The sequence below is a fragment of the Callionymus lyra genome, chromosome 15, assembly GCF_982586985.1.
Source record: "Callionymus lyra chromosome 15, fCalLyr1.hap1.1, whole genome shotgun sequence".
Lineage (NCBI taxonomy): Eukaryota > Metazoa > Chordata > Actinopteri > Syngnathiformes > Callionymidae > Callionymus > Callionymus lyra.
In genome coordinates, this window is record NC_141832.1 from 23,124,257 (window position 1) to 23,141,298 (window position 17,042).

Sequence of the window (17,042 nt, forward strand, 5' to 3'; positions counted from 1 at the left end):
CGGAGAGATGGGAAAAACACAACACTGCACTTCGATTTAGTCCTTTTAAAGCAATTCCGACGAGCAAATGTGGCCGGTCATGCAGCGGCAGTCTGAGCTGTGTGGCCCTGGACCCGCTCCTCCCGTGGTTTGTGATGTGTTGAGTCTGAGCTAAATCTCAAAATGGCGGTCGCGCTCTTCGCAGAAATGTCACATCCGCATGGAGATCTAAACACTGGCCCATCCCAGACCTGGTCCACCTCTCCTGACAGGTTCGCATCCACTCAACTGAATGTTGACTAGTTACTAACAGCACATATAATAACACCAGATGTAAAATTATATATATATATTTTTAATAGTTTTACGTTTCATTGTCATATCACTTAACCATGAGTGCTGCATAGAGTGCATTTAAATATAATTAATAATATATTTTCCAAAAAGTGGAGTTACATCAAACACTAAAACCAATATATATATATATATTTTCAATAACGGCATTATACTGTCTTTTTAATTTTAAATACATGTAGTATATATATATATATATATATATATATATATATATATATATATATATATATATATATATATAAAAATTGTCAAAAATGTGTTAAAAGATTGTTGGGACAAGCTTTATGAACTTTCTTGTACATCTGATAAGGTTGTCTTCTGAGCACCTTGATGGGGAGGTGGTCGGGGAGTGTCCCCTCAGTAGAAGACTGCAGCGGAGACATAGGACTCACTGGAGAGACTTGGGGTCCCCTAGACAGAGCTGGATGATGCAACAAAGTCTGGGCCTCCCTGCTGAAGTTGTTGCCCCGTGACCCGACGCCGGATAAAGCAGAAGATGAGACCAGATAAAATGTGGCTTCTTGCAAATAATGCAGCATATTATAGAACTGTGTGACTGTGGTATGATTTCAGTACTTGTACACACACTTGTAATACCATTATTTACCTCCCAAAGTAAGCAGTCTGGACTTACTTACAAAAAAAAAAAAACAGCCTTTTCAGGATGGATAATATGAAACCATGTAATGGGAGAGTTACATGAATTGAATTAAGATGTTTAAATTCAATCTTAGCATGTGTTCTATGGCTAACTACGTTCAACTATGTTAAAGGAAAATGCAAATAAACTTTAACAGAAAAGTGTATTTACTTGCAAAATAAATTAGATAACCAAACCTTACATTTGAAAATCAGATTGGGATTTTTCCAAGGGATCAATAAAATAACATCTATCTATATAGACACGTGAAAATGTTTGGGAAAATGACAGAGTCAAGACAGAGCTACAAACATCTTTTCAGCTTTGAGACTGCAACGTTTGTTTAGTCTTGTTCATGGTCGAGTCCAACTGATACGACTCTGCATTGGCAAGCACCTGGAATGTGACCTGCCTACAACATTGACACAAGACATACCATACAACAACATGTTAGCCACTGAGAACCAAAATATTAGCCCAAAAGGCTACACAAAATATCTATAACATCATGAATTGAGGCTCGGAAAATTCCATGCTTTTACTTGGTGAGGTCTAAACTGTGAGTCAAGTTCAGTTCAGTTTATTGTAAATGGACAATGTGCAGTTACATTAAAAAGATGGCTGCACCAGATTCAGCAAAATGCTACTTTCCATCTGTAGTCATCAAAAAAGATGTATCAAATAAAGCAAAAACACAATGAAATACAAAAACACGGTACAATCTAATAATGTCAATGATGGCCAAATACCCGTCTGGTAGTATTAGTGCAAGCAGGACCATTAGTGAGAGTCTAGCACTGAAGTGGTTTCTTTTAAAGTGTTCTGAAGAAATAATAAATGGATAAAATCTAGTTCCTGCTCCTGGATTTCTTTTTAACTGTTAAACCTCTGTGCTAGTTTTTCCTGAATTGCTGCATCCTGGCTCTCTGGTCCTTTGAATAAATGAGTTGACTGAAATAATGCTATACTAAATTTAAAAGTGTATTTAAAAAAATTAAATTACAATACAAATTAGATTAAAATATACACACCCAAGATAATAAAAAATATGGTTTATGTTTTACTGGGTTTCTTCTTCTGGACTTAAAACTAGATAACTAGACTGTAATTAGGATTGCATTTACTTTGTTTTCTTATCACAGGCTTATTTTTTTTCCTCTCCACACTGCAGGTGAAACAGCATGTATATGGTAGAGCTGAAGATGATTTCACTTTAAAAACAGAAGCTCTACTCTGAATTTCTAATTGATACTCGAGCTGCCGCCTACGATTCATGATTATTTTTGGTTGTCTTTGTTCGTTATTTTAGTCACTCAGGATGTGAACAAATAATAGTACATATTATCACTGTATATTTGGAACTAAAAATACATTCACTGTTTGGTTATATTTTGAGAAAACGATTTTTTTCCGCCTGGTTTATGTGATTCTGGTGTCCTACTAAGAAATCGCGACATTTCGCAGATTTCTTTGTGGTACCGTTTTGAGTGACAGGATATGCGTCCAATCACATTTCAAGTTGAACGTTTAAGCCCAGCCTTAGATGTCTATTAGTCCAATGGGAGCCGCCGTTCCTTGTAAAGAGGCGTGTTTAAATTTGAGTTGTGAATATATATACCCTATCGTCGGCATTCAGTAAAAACACTTAGCTCAGCTTAGCTTCACATATGGTGTCGACGACACACCGCCGCCACAGAAATTGTACATATAATAATATAAAAGGGAAAAATACCATAATCAGACGATTGACGTTTTCAAAATCGTTCGCGACTCTTGAGACGAGACGGAAAAGGGGCGTTTTAACGAGTTTTTTGAGAATTAAATGGAGGAGAAGAAGGAAGACGGGGACGCGGAGATACAAGAACACGGACCCGAGCACTGGTTCTCAAAATGGGAGCGGCAGTGTTTGACCGAGGCGGAGCAGAGGGAGCCGAGCGAGGAGGAGGCCGACAACGACCAGGATAAACTGTGGCATCTTTTCCAGAACTCCGCTACCGCCGTGGCTCAGCTATACAAAGGTTAAGGCCAACACTTTTGTCCGAGCATTGTAGTTTGATTCCGCCTTCTTTTTGTTGAATAATCTGCTTATTGTTTACGATTGTTTACATGCACTATACAACCTTCGCTTCGGCTGAATGCTAACTGTTTCGTTAGCTGTTTCCGGGGAGGGTTAACAGCTGATTTTGCAATCCTGGATCCGTGTAAACTGACTTGTTTCCATCTAGAACAGCCTTGCTCTAAACTTCCTTCGATTTCCGAAACTTAAATGCGCCTTTAGTAGTCTTTCAGTTGTCGTTTAATTTTCTGGTAGAAATAAATCATTTGGACTCTACGGTCTGGCTTGTTGACACTTCAGCAGCTGCTAGCTAACGTTAGCCAGACTAGTTACAAAATGGCGATGGCAACAACAATCGTATCTACGCGACATTCCCCGCTGACAGTCTCATAAACACTCCTGATATCTTCTTCACCTGGTGTTAATCGTGTGAATAAAACACGTCGTGCATCGCTATCTTTACTGTAAACACCCGACGACGCCTGGCTTGTGTTTTTCTCGTTGTGTTTCATGACAAAATGGCGAGGATTAAAATTCTTCACCGGGGCTTTTCTTGTTACTTTTTTTGAAAGACGTTTAATAAACACCGAGTTCTGCCAAACTCTCCGTCTTCACCACGGTGGCATTGCTGAGCAACTTTTCCTGCTGAGAGGGCAGTTAAGTTGTTGTGTCGGTGCTTTCTGAGCTGACCATGAGCGCCGGCTGACAGTTATTTTTATGCCCAAGTCTGTCTTTGCAAAATGGCGAATGAAAATGATCTTTACTTCGCCCCCGTGTTGCTGTTGGAGGGGTTTCCCCTTTTACCCTCACATGAGTTCAAGCTACCATTGCTTATCAGAAGGTTTATTTCATAATATTGATTCGTTTTCCCCCTAAAATCCTTACACAGGCAGTTATTTTTATCATAAGGCTCAGCACTTGAACATGTGCTGGTTCATGATCATGACCCGACTGTGTTTCTCACCCACAGACAGAGTATGCCATCAACAGAGCTTGTCGTTGTGGGTTCCATTTCAGAACGCAGCCACAGCAGTAACCAACCTATATAAAGGTTAGTTTTGTCTCTCCCTTGTGTGACACATGTATGCGTGTGTTATGATACGAATAGACCTACTTGTTACTTGAAATATCCTATTATCAAACATATATACATACTTGTGTGTCTTTTGTTGTGTATTAGACGTGTAACTAATGTGTTATAGCATGAAAAGATGTTTCTAAGACATCCTCCATTTTCACACACAGATATAGAACACATTGACGACAGAGTGTGTATACTGAGTTCAACACACATCATTTCATCATCTAGAGATTTAAAATAATATTTACAAGTCACATTTACTTTTGTTGCACTTCCGTTTTATGTAAGTCAAGTATATATACATTTGTGTACGAGCAATATAACAACAATGAGTGTCACATCCCATTTTTACAGAAAGTGTAGACGCCCATCAGAGAAGCTTTGACAGAGGTATCCAGATAGGCCATCAACGACGTAATAAGGTAGGTTCTGTCCAATGTATGCCCCCGAAAGTATTAGACAACTTATTATTAATGTTGTAAATTAATCCTCAGGATATGTTGGCCTGGGTGAAAAAGCGCAGGAGAACAATCCGCAGGGAGGATCTAATCAGCTTTTTGTGCGGCAAAGCGCCGCCTCATCGAAGTAGTAGGGCCAACTCAAGGCTGTCCATGGTGGCCCCCAGCCGTGCTAACTCGCCCGCTGACACCGGCTCTTCGGTCGAGGCAGACCTGCAGCCCTTCAGGGAGGCCATCGCACTGCATGGTAAGAAAGATACGACGGCAGTACGCTGCTCGGCTCATTTCACTGAAAATAAAAGTGCCATATACGCTTCCAGGTGATAAGAACATTTTTAACTACCTTGTGTGAAATGTTTTTGAACAGTATTTCTTCATGAGCCATCACCTTTTCCGTTGCATGTGGTTTTGAGATAACATGAGGGGCCTCTTTTTTTTTACTCTATCGTTACACAGGCACTGCAGGAGTAAAAAGGAAATGTACATAACAAATTGCATACATTTAAGTACATTCTGAATTAATTGAAAAGTCCTTTACATTTCAAAATCAAGTCTCCTCCATACGCACCTGTCACTCACTGTTGCCGCTACAACAGTGGAGACAGAGTTGAAGAGTAGAATTCACAGGAGAAATAATGACAAGCTCATAGCATTTGTTGCTAGCCAAGTGCCATTTTCATCATGTCATTCTTAATATTTAAAGATACCAACTGAAAATGGATACATTTCTTGGCATTAATAAAAATGTTAAGGAAAAAGGTATTGTATAGTTTGATAGTTTAATAAAAATGAACATAAAACAGTTTAGGGGAGTGCGATCAGTGTTGCTGTTTGCCCTTTTTTGGTCTGAAAAATTGGTTTGTGTCAAAGGGTTCTAAACGAGATCTTTTATAAGAGTTTGATCCCCGTTGCTCAACTACATTCCACTTTGAGTGTTTAATTTTACAGGCCACGTCTAGATGTGCTGAGATGAATAAGGAAAGGTATTTGCTTGAGTTAGTGTTTGTTCTGCAATGTCTTCGCTGGGAACGACCTGGTGATCACTGCAATAGAAGGCATCATCAAACCTCTTCTGTGTCTGGTCTGTAGGTCTGAGCGGAGCCATGGCTAGCATCAGCGTGCGCTCCGGGGCTCCAGGGTCGCCCACGCACGTGAGCGGCAGTAGCAGCAACGGAGGCGGCACCGGAGGAGGATCTTCTGGTTCTGGACTGGTCTGCCGCAGCAGGAGAAACGGGCTTCAGGACGTGGACCTGAACACTTTCATCTCGGAAGAGATGGCTTTGCACCTGGACTCCACAGGCTCGGCCACGTCCGCGGGGGGCGGAACCAGGAAACGGAACTCCACCCAATGTAGCGACGTCATCACGGACTCCCCGACTCACAAACGCAACAGGTTGATCTGAAGCGCGGCCTCGTCGCACGTGTCCAGCCTCGCGAGCGGGAGGACAGGAAGGCGCTTGGATCCCAGTTGACGATGGGAACCCGGAAGTTCTGTCCTAATGTCTCCTTTTCCTTTTGAAACGTTGAATCACTAATCGGCAATCATATGCGTGTGCGGACAACTGAGCCTTGGCGGCGGGCACACAACTATCAGCTTGAGAAGGAGACGATGACGACGGCCTGGTGAACATGAACTGTGCTGCTTGAGACGTAAAAAGCCACTCGGCCCGTTTGTGCCCTCCTTCCCGACCTCACTCATCCTCACCCACCACCTTAACCTGGAAGCGAGGGCAGAGAAATGGCCAAATTCTGGACTGTTGTGAAAGCTGCAACATCTTTCTGTTACTTCACCACCGCTTCCTTACGTCCTGCTTAAAGGCACCGTTCATTTGCAGCTCTTGTGCCTCGACTTGTCTCTCAGCATCAGGGTTGAATCTTTACGTTTGCAGCAGCCAAATCATTTTCCACCAAGAGATCTGAAGAAGTTTAAGAAACGGCTGCTGTTATAAGTTCCAATAATCGTCTGGCACTTGGCTTTCACCACCGATGCTCATAAATTTGCATTAGAGCGCCCCCTGCACGTACACTAATCATAGTAGAATTTATTTCATCGTCCACTGGTTGACGATGAGGCAAATATGCTGGTAAATCAGCTGATCAGAACGCACACATGGTTGGAGAATTTGGGAGTGGCAGAGTCGGATGTACACTGGGTCAGCAGATTATTTTTGTTCTTGTTGCCTTTCACTTACAAGCCAGAAGAAAGAGTGGAAGGTTTGATCCGAACTGTGCGACCAGCGGCAGGAGTTCATCGACGTGCCCGACTATGTTCTGTTCAGTTTGAAACGCGCTCTTTTTCTTCTGTTACATTTTGGTCACAGATTTCATCATCATGCTGAACTCTTGAAAAGAAATCGGCCCATGGCGATTTATCTTTAAACATGCTTTTCTAAATCAATCATCGGTTGATTGTTTACCGTCCCATCTCACATCCCGGATCAAGTCTCGTGACCAGAAGCCAGTTCAAGTCGTGATTTAATCGCAGTGCATTGGTAACATTCTTTCAGTCGGATCAACTTGGTTCATGTCAGAAAAAGCTGTCCGTCAATGTAAATCATGTTGTTTACAGGAAGTTCAAATTCTTGGTCGAGAATTGCCGTCACTGACGATCCTGCTCCTCCCGAAGGAACCGCCACACAAGGAGCCAACACTTTTATCAGCTGTTTGTTAACACTCTTTGTTTTAAAGTAATACATGGCTAATCTATATACTAAACATAATTGTTGCTATGATACGTGGTTCACATTGTAAAAGGAAATAAAACTATTGAGTTGCTGTTCGAGAGACTGTGGTTATTCGCGGAGCTTTGTAAGAATCAAATGCAATTTTAATTCTAGAAAAAATTATCTCCTGCCAGACATGTGTCTTAAGACCAGGCCTGAGAGGTAGATTTGGTCATTTTATGGCATGAGCTCTAAACTAAATTTAAGAGTTTTCGAAACCTTTAAAGCATGTTGGTATCAGAACAACCTACAATAGCCAGTGTCTGTTCCAATTCATGAGTTTGCAAATGTGTTACATTCAAAAGGATTCAAACATTTCTGATGAAATTGTATATGAACCTAATTTAAAACATAGCATGTAGTCTAAAATCATTTTTACCACTCTACTCTGGATATTACAAAGACACATGCAAGAGCCGAGGTCACAAGCAAGCGGGTGGTTGGTTTTAGCTTAATTAAAACACAAAATAAATGTTATTAAATAAGGATTTATGAATAAAATCAAGTGAATATTGTCAATTGCAGTGTGAAAAATGAATTAGTCTGATCTAGGATTAAAAATAACAATTTTAAGAGATTTATAGCCGAGGCAAGGATGTATCTTTATTTGTGAATGTCTTAAGAATGAACCAGTGGTCAAGATTTGATGAGATGAGATGATTGATGTAGAAGGTTGATCTGGACATTTAAAGAGCAGCCCTGACGTTGGTCTACATTAAATGATGCATCACATGGAAGCTTCTAATGACACCAATACTGCGCAGTCACATGAGTCAAGATGGAAGTTTCTTCTGTTAAGATGAGGAAACATTTTGATATTGATGAGATGTGTTGTGTTGCTGACAAGCTGCTGTAGATAATAATTGCTACATGAAATAAATGTAGAAAAACTCCTACTCGTTGAAAAAGTCTTCCGTTAGAGGATTTTCTCTTCGTTGGATCAATAAAGTAACACTAAATGAATAACTAATGTAATGACAGCTTGAGTGTCTATACGCCACTAGGTGGAAATGAAGGGCAGTGAGTGGATCACAAGTTAACGACAGGCTGTTTATTGTTGCATTAGTTTTATTGAAATATAACTGAATAGCTTAAATATCGTCTACATTTTTTCTCAGCAGAAAACAAAATCACATGTAAAATTGCTGAAGAATGTCATCTTCATTAGGCATCCTCTTCCTAGTCGAACGCAGCGGAAAAATCAGTGTTTTGGTCCAAATCTTCAAATGTCACGTCAGGAGTTTTTTTGTTGTCGTCTGTGAAGTGGGACAAAGTGACTCAGTCCAGGTGGTACAGAAGTTAGATCTGGCTGAGGGGAAGAAACTTCTGATAGTAGCTTTTGGTCACGTCGATCATCAAGTCTTGTGTACACTCCGGCAGCTCCCCCGAGAAGAGCCCTGAGGAGGAGCGACACGTCAGGAAACAGAAGAGTCGTCGTGTCATGCAAGGTGTCGAGGCGCTGAGCTCACCTGGACAGCCGGAGAAGATGGTGAAAGGAGGAACCACAGTCTCAGGAGGGAGAACGGTGTTATCCAGGATCTTACAACAGTCTTTAAGAACACAGCGGCGCCCCTGCAAACAAAAATATATTTTAAGTGCAGAAATCATTTTCATCTCAGACTAATTTGTGCTGAAGATTCAATACATTTCAACAGGACTTGTTAAAAAACAAAGTATGTCACATTCAAAGCTGAAAAGAACTGCTTTAAATTAAATATTATTAGGTAAAGAAAACAATAAATCCTAATTTTGACCTCTATTTTGTCTGTTGTATGTATGTATGTATATATATATTTTTTTTATTTAAAATTATAGTTTAGACAAGTTTGAAACAACTTCTCATATGATTATATTTTGGGTTTTCTGCATTACCATCTGGATCCACAAGTTGTTTGAATATTTAGCACAAGTAGGAGCAAAGTAGGGTTTTCGCACACACCTAATATTAGAGCTGCCACAAACCATTATTTTGATAATAGATTAGCCACCATTTATTTTCTTAAAAAACCATCAAATGTGTTTCAGGCTGGCGTCACCAACATAGAGCCCAATAACCATCTGACTATGTTTGTTTTACGTTTCCATTCTTGTTGCCCCATTGTTAATTATTGAAGAATTAAACATGTGCATTACAGGAATATAATCTATCATCAATTGTAATACATATTAAGTCATTTCAATAGTGTGTATTAAACTGATGGTTGCCCTGGTTTAAGGTATGTGCCAATTTTAAAACAAAGACAACTAAATTTGATAGTTAGACCAACTTAAACAGTGAAAAATCCTTTCCAGACATCCAAAGATGTGAGAAGAACATGACTTGCAGCAGATTTGATATCGTTACTCTCTATTCTCCTTCACGCTGGAGCTTAGATTGAGGATAAATTGAAACGTAAAAAAAAAAACCGCCATTTATTATTAAATTTGTCATCAATGCTTTTTATAGTTGATCGCGATTATGTAAACAATAGTGGCCGCCACACCTGCTATACTTCTCATACCAGGGAGTTCTTGAATGCTACTCCACTGAACTATATTTAAAATGTTAAACAAGATTTCCTCTTATACAGATACAATATTGTTCAGCAGTAACATTCCATAAAAAGTCATAATATGTTTGTAAATGAGCAGATTGGTGGAATTCTCCAAATACTTTCAACCCCTTGTGTTGTCTCTGGGTCAAGGTGACCCGTTGCAGAATCAACACAAGGGATACTACAAACACATTTGACTTAAGCCAGAGATAACACACGTGTTGAAGCTAATTTTGTCTGTTAAAATTAGGTTTTTCCTCATCACTGATGCTTATTGAGATTGTTCTCTTCTCTTATAGTAAAGTTTAAACTTTGTCTTCAGATACTCTGTGACACTTTAAATAAAGTTTAATTCAATGCACTTTCAAAGTATTTTTGTTAAAGGCTATTACTTTTAAAAATATATTTTCAAATGTAATACTTTGATAGAACATTGTAATAATGCAATTACTTCAGCCGTTTCCTCTCAGTCATGATGAAAACCAACCCATCAATCATCTACTTTTTTGCATTTTAAAATCTACTACGACACGATTATGAAGAACTATTCCCAGCTTCCACTTCTATCTTCAGCCGGTCTTCATGACTGTCATGTGATGCCGCACCGCAGACTCGACTCTAACAGACACAGATTGTGTGTCTTCTACTCACAATGACGCAGTTCTTGCCGATGTGGACGTAAGAACCGATCTGCGCTGCGTTGACCACACAGTCCTCCTCGATGAAGACGTGGTCACCGATGTGTAGCGGGAAAAAGGCCACTCTGGAGAAGCAATAAAAGCATGTTTACATTTCATGCTTGCAACGACATTTTATTCACATTTTTTAAAGAGTTTGAGAAGAGTTTGAAGTCATTTCTCTTAAGTTGATTTTAACACACCTACCCTTTACTGAACTTCTTGAAAGGGGGTCGAATGACACTCCTGCTCTTGACAACACAGTGTCTCCCCACCCGCACGTTGGCCAGATCCCCTCTGATGATGCAGTCGTTCATGACAATAGTCTGAATAGAATCACATGCATTGGTTATAATGTGTCAACAAAAGCAGACAGAAAACTCAGATCACCACTTACTTTTCCATTCAGGACGATGTTTTGACTCCCGCACAGCACTGACTGTCGGCTGACTTTGTTCCCGGAAGCCTGCAATGACATAAAGAGTAAATGATCATTAATCGTTGAAAAACAACAACAATGAAAGCCATTTTATTATTAACAACGCCCTGTTAGCAACAATGCTAGCATCTGAGATGCAGCGATTCCAACCGATAATATTACCGTTTCAATGTACTCCGCTTTGTTGTACAGTAGTTCAGAGAGCTCCATCTTTGACACGTGGATGAAACGATTCTAACTAAAATGTTTAATACATCAGTGAAGATGCATCAGTTTATCTGTGTTCTGTTCCTTCGCCAGGGAGGGATGACTAGTCGAGACCGAATCATGGATGGATGTTTTTTTTTAAAATACAATTTAATTTATACGTTATATAGTTGATGTTTGAAACGAAAAGAGATTGAAAGCAGAGTTTAGACTTATTTAAAAATAATAATAATCATAAGTCGATTACATTTGAGTCGGATCTGCGCATGCGTCGTCTCTCAGAGCCCTTGACCTCGCTCCGTCTTCGCGGTGCATGCTGGGAGACGACAGACACTTCTCTCCGTCATGGCGGCCCGTGTCCTGCAGCAGTGTGTCCGCTCCCTCGTCCGACCCTCGCTGCGGCTTCTCCCGGCGAAAGTGACACCGAGAGCCGCCGCTCCGACGGTAGCCGCCCTCCGGCCTCTGACCTTCGCTGCAGACAGTCGCAGGACGCGGTGTCTGACGCAAAGCCCGGTGAGTGCTGTGGCCTTACGCTTCCTGGCTGTGACCTACGGGCGTCATTCACGCTGCTCTCCGATGAGAAGTTCTCCTGAACTCTGCTGCCAGTCTCTCGACCTTCTCTTTGGAACAAACAAAACATCCTGCGATTTAAAACTCTTGCACCGAGATTTAAGGCTCGTGCGCTGAAGGGTTTTCGGCTCGTTAGCTTGTTAGCTGCTGCATGTAGTTTGTTGTCTAGCATGTGTTTTGACTTTCAGTGACGTCACACAATCTTCTGTTGAATGACTTTGAGAAACATCTACAATTTTTTTTTTTTAAATAATTGCATAACTGTATTTGGTGGATATCAAAAGCAACATTGAACACTTTAATGTGCAAGCCTTGGTCACGTTTGGTCTGATGGTTAAACAAGGATGAACTAACTGGATGTTCATGCTCCTCAGTATCTGACTCTAATGCCTTGTGTCCTCAACAGACTAACCAGGTGTCATGTCGACTGTACTCGGACCTTCCTCCTCTCACCCTCGAGTTCATCGAAGATCGCGTCATGTATGTCCTGAAGCTCTACGACAAGATCAACCCTGAAGTGGTGAGTTTAATTCATGATGATGGTGTACGACCTGGTCATCATCCACTTCTTCTTCTTCTCAGCTCAAGAACTCTTCGCACTTCATGAAGGACCTTGGTCTGGACAGTCTGGACCAGGTGGAGATCATAATGGCTATGGAAGATGAGTTTGGTGAGTTTGTCGTCATGGCAACATCAAATGTTTTTAGTCTTTTAATAATTGTTTAAATTGACAAATTCCTGTTCAGGGTTCGAGATTCCCGACGTAGACGCGGAGAAGCTGATGACCCCCGAGGAGATCGTACAATACATCGCAGACAAGAAGGACGTGTACGAGTAGGCGTGCAGAGGTGAGCGTCACTCCACCGTGTCAGTGCTGTCAACTAAAGACTGTCTCCGCCCTCAGCGTATCCCAGGAAGATCGACACCAGATTCCACTTCCCCTAGTAAAGACGCCTGCTGCGGTTTTTGTTTGTATTTAAATGTGTCGGGAGATAACATTGTTAAACACATTTGGTTTTCTCCTGCAGCGCCACCATGTGTTATTTCTCATATATAGATCAATAAAGAGACGAATGTCGACGTGATTCTGTTTGCATTTTATTTTTTAATGAAGATTCTATTCAATCCTTTTATCGAACTTAAATAAGTAAATCCTAATTCAATTTTATTTAAAGTGTCTTATCATAACAAAGTTATCTCAAGACACTATACAGTTGAAATTAGACTAGTTGATTAAGGAAAAATGGATCCCAGCAATTCAATTCCATTAATACACTTAAAGTGTCACTTAATATTCATACTTGATTGTCTCAATGTCTTTTCAACGGATCAAGTTATATCTACATTTAGTACAGCATTCAGCTGCTCTGCTCCCAGTCTCTGGAATTCACTTCCACCCCAACTCAAACATTGACTCATTCCCCCATTTCAAAACGCATCCGTTTAAAAGTGCTTTTCCATTTGATGCTATTCCTCTACCCTTGTCTGCTACTTTTTATTTATACATATTGTGTATGGTGACCTTGAGTGTCAAGAAAGGCGCCTCTAAATTAGTCTAGCTTCTCATGGAGTTCAATGTTCTAGCAGCAGAGGGCGCCCTTACTGTAGAATGAACCTGAGTCATGAGCACCAGTAATTAAGCTGAAGCTAGACAGTTGGAGATGTGAGCTACTGCATACTCTGAAGTTGGTTAAATCTTATTGGATAAAAGGTTCAACAGTCCAGTTGACTCAGACGTTTTACCCTTAAGCAGCCCATGAAGATTTTATGGTTCACATCTTTTTTGCAAATCTAAAACAAAGTTTGAACCACACATTCAACAGCACATGATGGAATTGCAAGTCAAGAATCAAAGACACACATGGTTGAATTGTTAGTCTTTTATTGAGGGTTGTACCCAAGTTATACAGCTTCGTCTGCTGGCTGAAGAGGCCAGAGGTTACAAACAGTAATCAGTATACAAGTACAGCCAACAGAAGAACTACTACCTACTACTCTACACCTTAGTACAGATTCTCTTAAGAGCACTAAAATCTGAAAACGAGAAAAAAAAAAAATACTGAACAAACCAAGCAACAAAAAAAACGGAAGGAGAGTGAAAGTAAAGAGACAGCATCAGAGGAGACATTCATCAGAGCACACTGGAGTTGGTTTTCTATACCTTGTAATATCAGGCGACTTCGATTTTGTCAATTTTCAACGAATAAAGATTGTCCTTCAAAAAGTGCAGTTTTCCCCGAAGATTAAGATCTTTGATGACCCGAGGAAGACGTTTGAAAATAAAAAGTTACTTCCTGTTTAGTCAAGAGAGGAAGAGCACCTCTCGTGGATCATAGACATGTACGTTAATATTCTCATATATATATTATATATATTTTCAACAGTCTCCCAAAGCGATGTGCATATTAGGTTTACAGGTGATTCCAACTACACGCTGTGGATCATAGAATCTCTATAAAAAACATTGTAGTCGTGTAAAATTTGCAGTTTCACCGGCCTCACTTCTGTCAACGAGCTGTGAAAATATAGAAATGGACTTTTGCAAATCTTCACCTCCTGCTACAACTGGCCCGACGCTTGCTAGGTAATAAAGGTTTATTAGTAGTACGATTCAACGATGGCACATGTTTGAGGAATATTATTGGATTGAATTCCATCTTTTTTTTCTTTTTTTTTTTATCCCAAGTTTAATTTTTTTTTTTTTTTTTTTTACTTTTTAAACTTTTTTCAGAGAAAGCAACAAAAAAAGAAAAACAAACCCAAGGTGGACATGGAAGCCTGGGTTCAACACTCCACTGCATAGACTCTCTTAGGGACCCCCCCCCCCCACCCCTCCCGAAATACCTCCCCACCCGCCCACCCACATCTTTGTGCTGGTTAGACTAAAGCTTTTCAGGGTTCAGGTGAATGTGAATGAGTACAAACCAGTATCACAGTTGTGTGTTGTCGACAGAGCATCTGCTCACACAATATTCAACAAAAAGTCACATTTTATTCATTAAATAGTAAAAAGTAGTAGAGTATCAACCTGCCAGCTTCCCTCTTCCTCCACCCGCCTTCCCTCCCGGTTGGGAAATCTGCTTGGCAGCCCTGGCGATTGTACATTGCTCGTGGTGGTTTTTCAATTACTGAAAAGGTATTTCCTTACATCATCCTAAATGACAGTTTTCTTCAAGCATTTGACATAGTACAGCTTTAAATACACACAGACACACACACACTCGCCTCATGATCCCTTTACACACTCATACCGACTCACTCAGACACACAAGAATTTGGCATGATAATGTTTGCACAGTTTTCCTCCACACAACAGTAGACTAGGCGAGATCCAGCTGTTAAGAACAGTAACGTTGACCAGAGGTGCCGCTTCGTCCCTTTTCCCAACAGCAGAGCCGCGCCGCTTCCCCGGCAGCCGATCCCAGACCAGTCGTCTCATGAATGGTTGAGGACAATGAGGCGGGACGTGCTGCTGCCAGGTCAGCTGCCGGGGGAGCGGCGCTTGCAGACAGAATGAATGAAAGTGTAGTTCAGGAGCTGCTGTCAGATCTGCGTCTCCTCTCTGAAGTTAAGTGACCGAGAGGAAGACCTGATCCTGGGTAAGTCAGCGCGCAGAGGCAAGTGCCCCCCCTCTACCCCCCACCCCCATTTCCCTGAAAAGCCATGAGTAACCAATCACAAGTCGCGCCAGCCCTCGTCACAATGAGCCAATGAGGAGCCTCGCCTTGTTTCAGTCTAGGCTCGCGACACCATTGCCATGGCAACAGTCACAACAGTAGTCACACACACATTAAGAGCAGCAGTGGTTGCTGGGTGACTCGACAGTGTCGGATCAGGCAAGACCGTTTCTCTCCAACCCTGCAGCTACATTCCAGCTCGGTTCTGAGCTCCGTCGCGTCACTACCAGAACCTCGGTTACGAAGGTTACCCCCCCCGTCCCGTCGACCGCCCGCCACACTCCTCTCTCCACCACAAGTGCAAAATCAAGGCTCCTCCGATACATTTGTAAAACATGGTTCCAATGTTCCACTGACAAATTTGTTACGCAACACACAGAGAAAACAACTTAAGAATAAAAGGTCTGGAATTAAGTAAACTCATCTTCTCATCGTATGATTGAATTATTTGGTAAAGAGCAGATCAATACTGGCACACTCCGCGGCAAGTCTGGCTAATACTCAAGGTCGTTTCCACCAAGTCGTCAGAGATAAAGCAAGTTGTCAAACTTGTAAAAATTAAGCAAAAACACACACACAACTTGAACAGCGACATTAAGGTCCATGGCTTTGCTAATGCTGACTTCTCATTCACGCCGTCGTTCCCGGAACAGCAGCGAGGATCTGCGGCTACGCTGGCGTGGACGGCGGGATGTCGCGAGAGATGAATTCATCATCTGGTTCTGATCCAGGAATACTTGGTCAGATGATCTTTTAAGATCTAGTGTCAATATTTCCTTCCAATCTCATGTGACTTTTAAAGACTGGACACTTCAAAAATCCAGTTTTGCTTATTTAGCTAAAAACTTGGTCCGACCTGAACCCCCCCCCCCCCTTACTGGATGGAAGTCTGGTCACATGACTGTCTTGAATTCTTGAGAACTTGAATCAGAATGAAATTAAGACTTTTTGGTCTCAGTTGAAGCATTCGGACTTCAGCTGTTTGATCGGTTGCTATGGTTCAAACATTATTAAACGTGACTAGCCGAGGTCAAAACAAAACACTTTTTTGGATCCTGGACTTCTTTCTGGCGGCCACCGCTCACGTCAGCGTAGCCCGTCTGTGGAACTATTACTCATTTGCGATGTCGTCGGACAAACGCCAGCGATGGAAATAAGCAGGAATTGTTTTTCAAAGCACACAGCAAAACCTCCGGAAGCAATCGTGAACTCTCCATTCCTTTCCCTCCCTCCCCAAAGAGAAAAATAAAACAAAATAAAAACAGCACAACAATACAATCGTATTCCATTTGTAAACAGGTAGAAGCCACTTGACTTGTTGCATCTTCGGACACTATTTAGGATCAAGGCAATGAAATGTGGACGACTTTCGTTAAAATCTTCAACACGTCTTTTTTTTTTTATAGGTTTTTTTTTTTTTTTCTTAACACCATTTGTGGCAATGAGAGCAGTTTTTTTTTTTATTAAAAACAAAGAAGCAAGTCGTTGCTGTAAGTAAATGAAACATTTAAAACATGTTTGTGAAACATTAGGAAAGAGGAAAAAAACAAAAAAAAGCCTCTATAGGCCATGTTAGAGGCTACAGTGTGCATAGATACAGAGTCGCCTTTCTCTTGGTTTAAAAGTCGGACACTTCCACTGACA

The 17,042-nt window shown here is 41.1% G+C and overlaps 3 protein-coding genes across 3 annotated transcripts; 2 read left to right on the forward strand and 1 right to left on the reverse strand.

Moving 5' to 3' along the window:
• The first annotated feature begins 2,619 nt into the window (after nucleotides 1–2,619).
• Nucleotides 2,620–7,346, forward strand: hapstr1a (HUWE1 associated protein modifying stress responses a). Its single transcript, XM_087809550.1, has 5 exons — nucleotides 2,620–2,994; nucleotides 4,003–4,083; nucleotides 4,468–4,535; nucleotides 4,608–4,818; nucleotides 5,661–7,346. The coding sequence occupies exons 1-5, from the start codon at nucleotides 2,799–2,801 to the stop codon at nucleotides 5,972–5,974; spliced, it is 870 nt and encodes a 289-aa protein (XP_087665676.1). The 5' UTR covers nucleotides 2,620–2,798; the 3' UTR covers nucleotides 5,975–7,346.
• Nucleotides 7,347–8,344: 998 nt separating this feature from the next.
• dctn5 (dynactin 5) lies at nucleotides 8,345–11,304 on the reverse strand. Its single transcript, XM_087809738.1, has 6 exons — nucleotides 11,107–11,304; nucleotides 10,903–10,971; nucleotides 10,713–10,831; nucleotides 10,480–10,591; nucleotides 8,764–8,866; nucleotides 8,345–8,691 (listed from the first exon to the last, which is right to left on the reverse strand). Exons 1-6 carry the CDS (start codon nucleotides 11,152–11,154, stop codon nucleotides 8,594–8,596), a joined length of 549 nt encoding a protein of 182 aa, XP_087665864.1. The 5' UTR covers nucleotides 11,155–11,304; the 3' UTR covers nucleotides 8,345–8,593.
• Nucleotides 11,305–11,457: 153 nt separating this feature from the next.
• ndufab1b (NADH:ubiquinone oxidoreductase subunit AB1b) lies at nucleotides 11,458–12,806 on the forward strand. The gene is made up of 5 exons (XM_087809740.1): nucleotides 11,458–11,664; nucleotides 12,128–12,241; nucleotides 12,304–12,391; nucleotides 12,468–12,569; nucleotides 12,626–12,806. Exons 1-4 carry the CDS (start codon nucleotides 11,497–11,499, stop codon nucleotides 12,557–12,559), a joined length of 462 nt encoding a protein of 153 aa, XP_087665866.1. The 5' UTR covers nucleotides 11,458–11,496; the 3' UTR covers nucleotides 12,560–12,569; nucleotides 12,626–12,806.
• Nucleotides 12,807–17,042: the final 4,236 nt, after the last annotated feature.

Bases quoted from the DNA above. Each gene is read 5' to 3' on its own strand.
- hapstr1a (XM_087809550.1), top strand. From the start codon at position 2,799: ATGGAGGAGAAGAAGGAAGACGGGGACGCGGAGATACAAGAACACGGA. The intron at 4,084-4,467 runs GTTAGTTTTGTC...CCATTTTTACAG, and splicing joins AGTAACCAACCTATATAAAG to AAAGTGTAGACGCCCATCAG. The intron at 4,536-4,607 runs GTAGGTTCTGTC...ATTAATCCTCAG, and splicing joins GCCATCAACGACGTAATAAG to GATATGTTGGCCTGGGTGAA.
- ndufab1b (XM_087809740.1), top strand. From the start codon at position 11,497: ATGGCGGCCCGTGTCCTGCAGCAGTGTGTCCGCTCCCTCGTCCGACCC. The intron at 11,665-12,127 runs GTGAGTGCTGTG...TGTCCTCAACAG, and splicing joins GGTGTCTGACGCAAAGCCCG to ACTAACCAGGTGTCATGTCG. The intron at 12,392-12,467 runs GTGAGTTTGTCG...ATTCCTGTTCAG, and splicing joins GGCTATGGAAGATGAGTTTG to GGTTCGAGATTCCCGACGTA.
- dctn5 (XM_087809738.1), bottom strand. From the start codon at position 11,154: ATGGAGCTCTCTGAACTACTGTACAACAAAGCGGAGTACATTGAAACG. The intron at 10,832-10,902 runs GTAAGTGGTGAT...GATTCTATTCAG, and splicing joins ACATCGTCCTGAATGGAAAA to ACTATTGTCATGAACGACTG. The intron at 8,692-8,763 runs GTGAGCTCAGCG...GCTCCTCCTCAG, and splicing joins CATCTTCTCCGGCTGTCCAG to GGCTCTTCTCGGGGGAGCTG.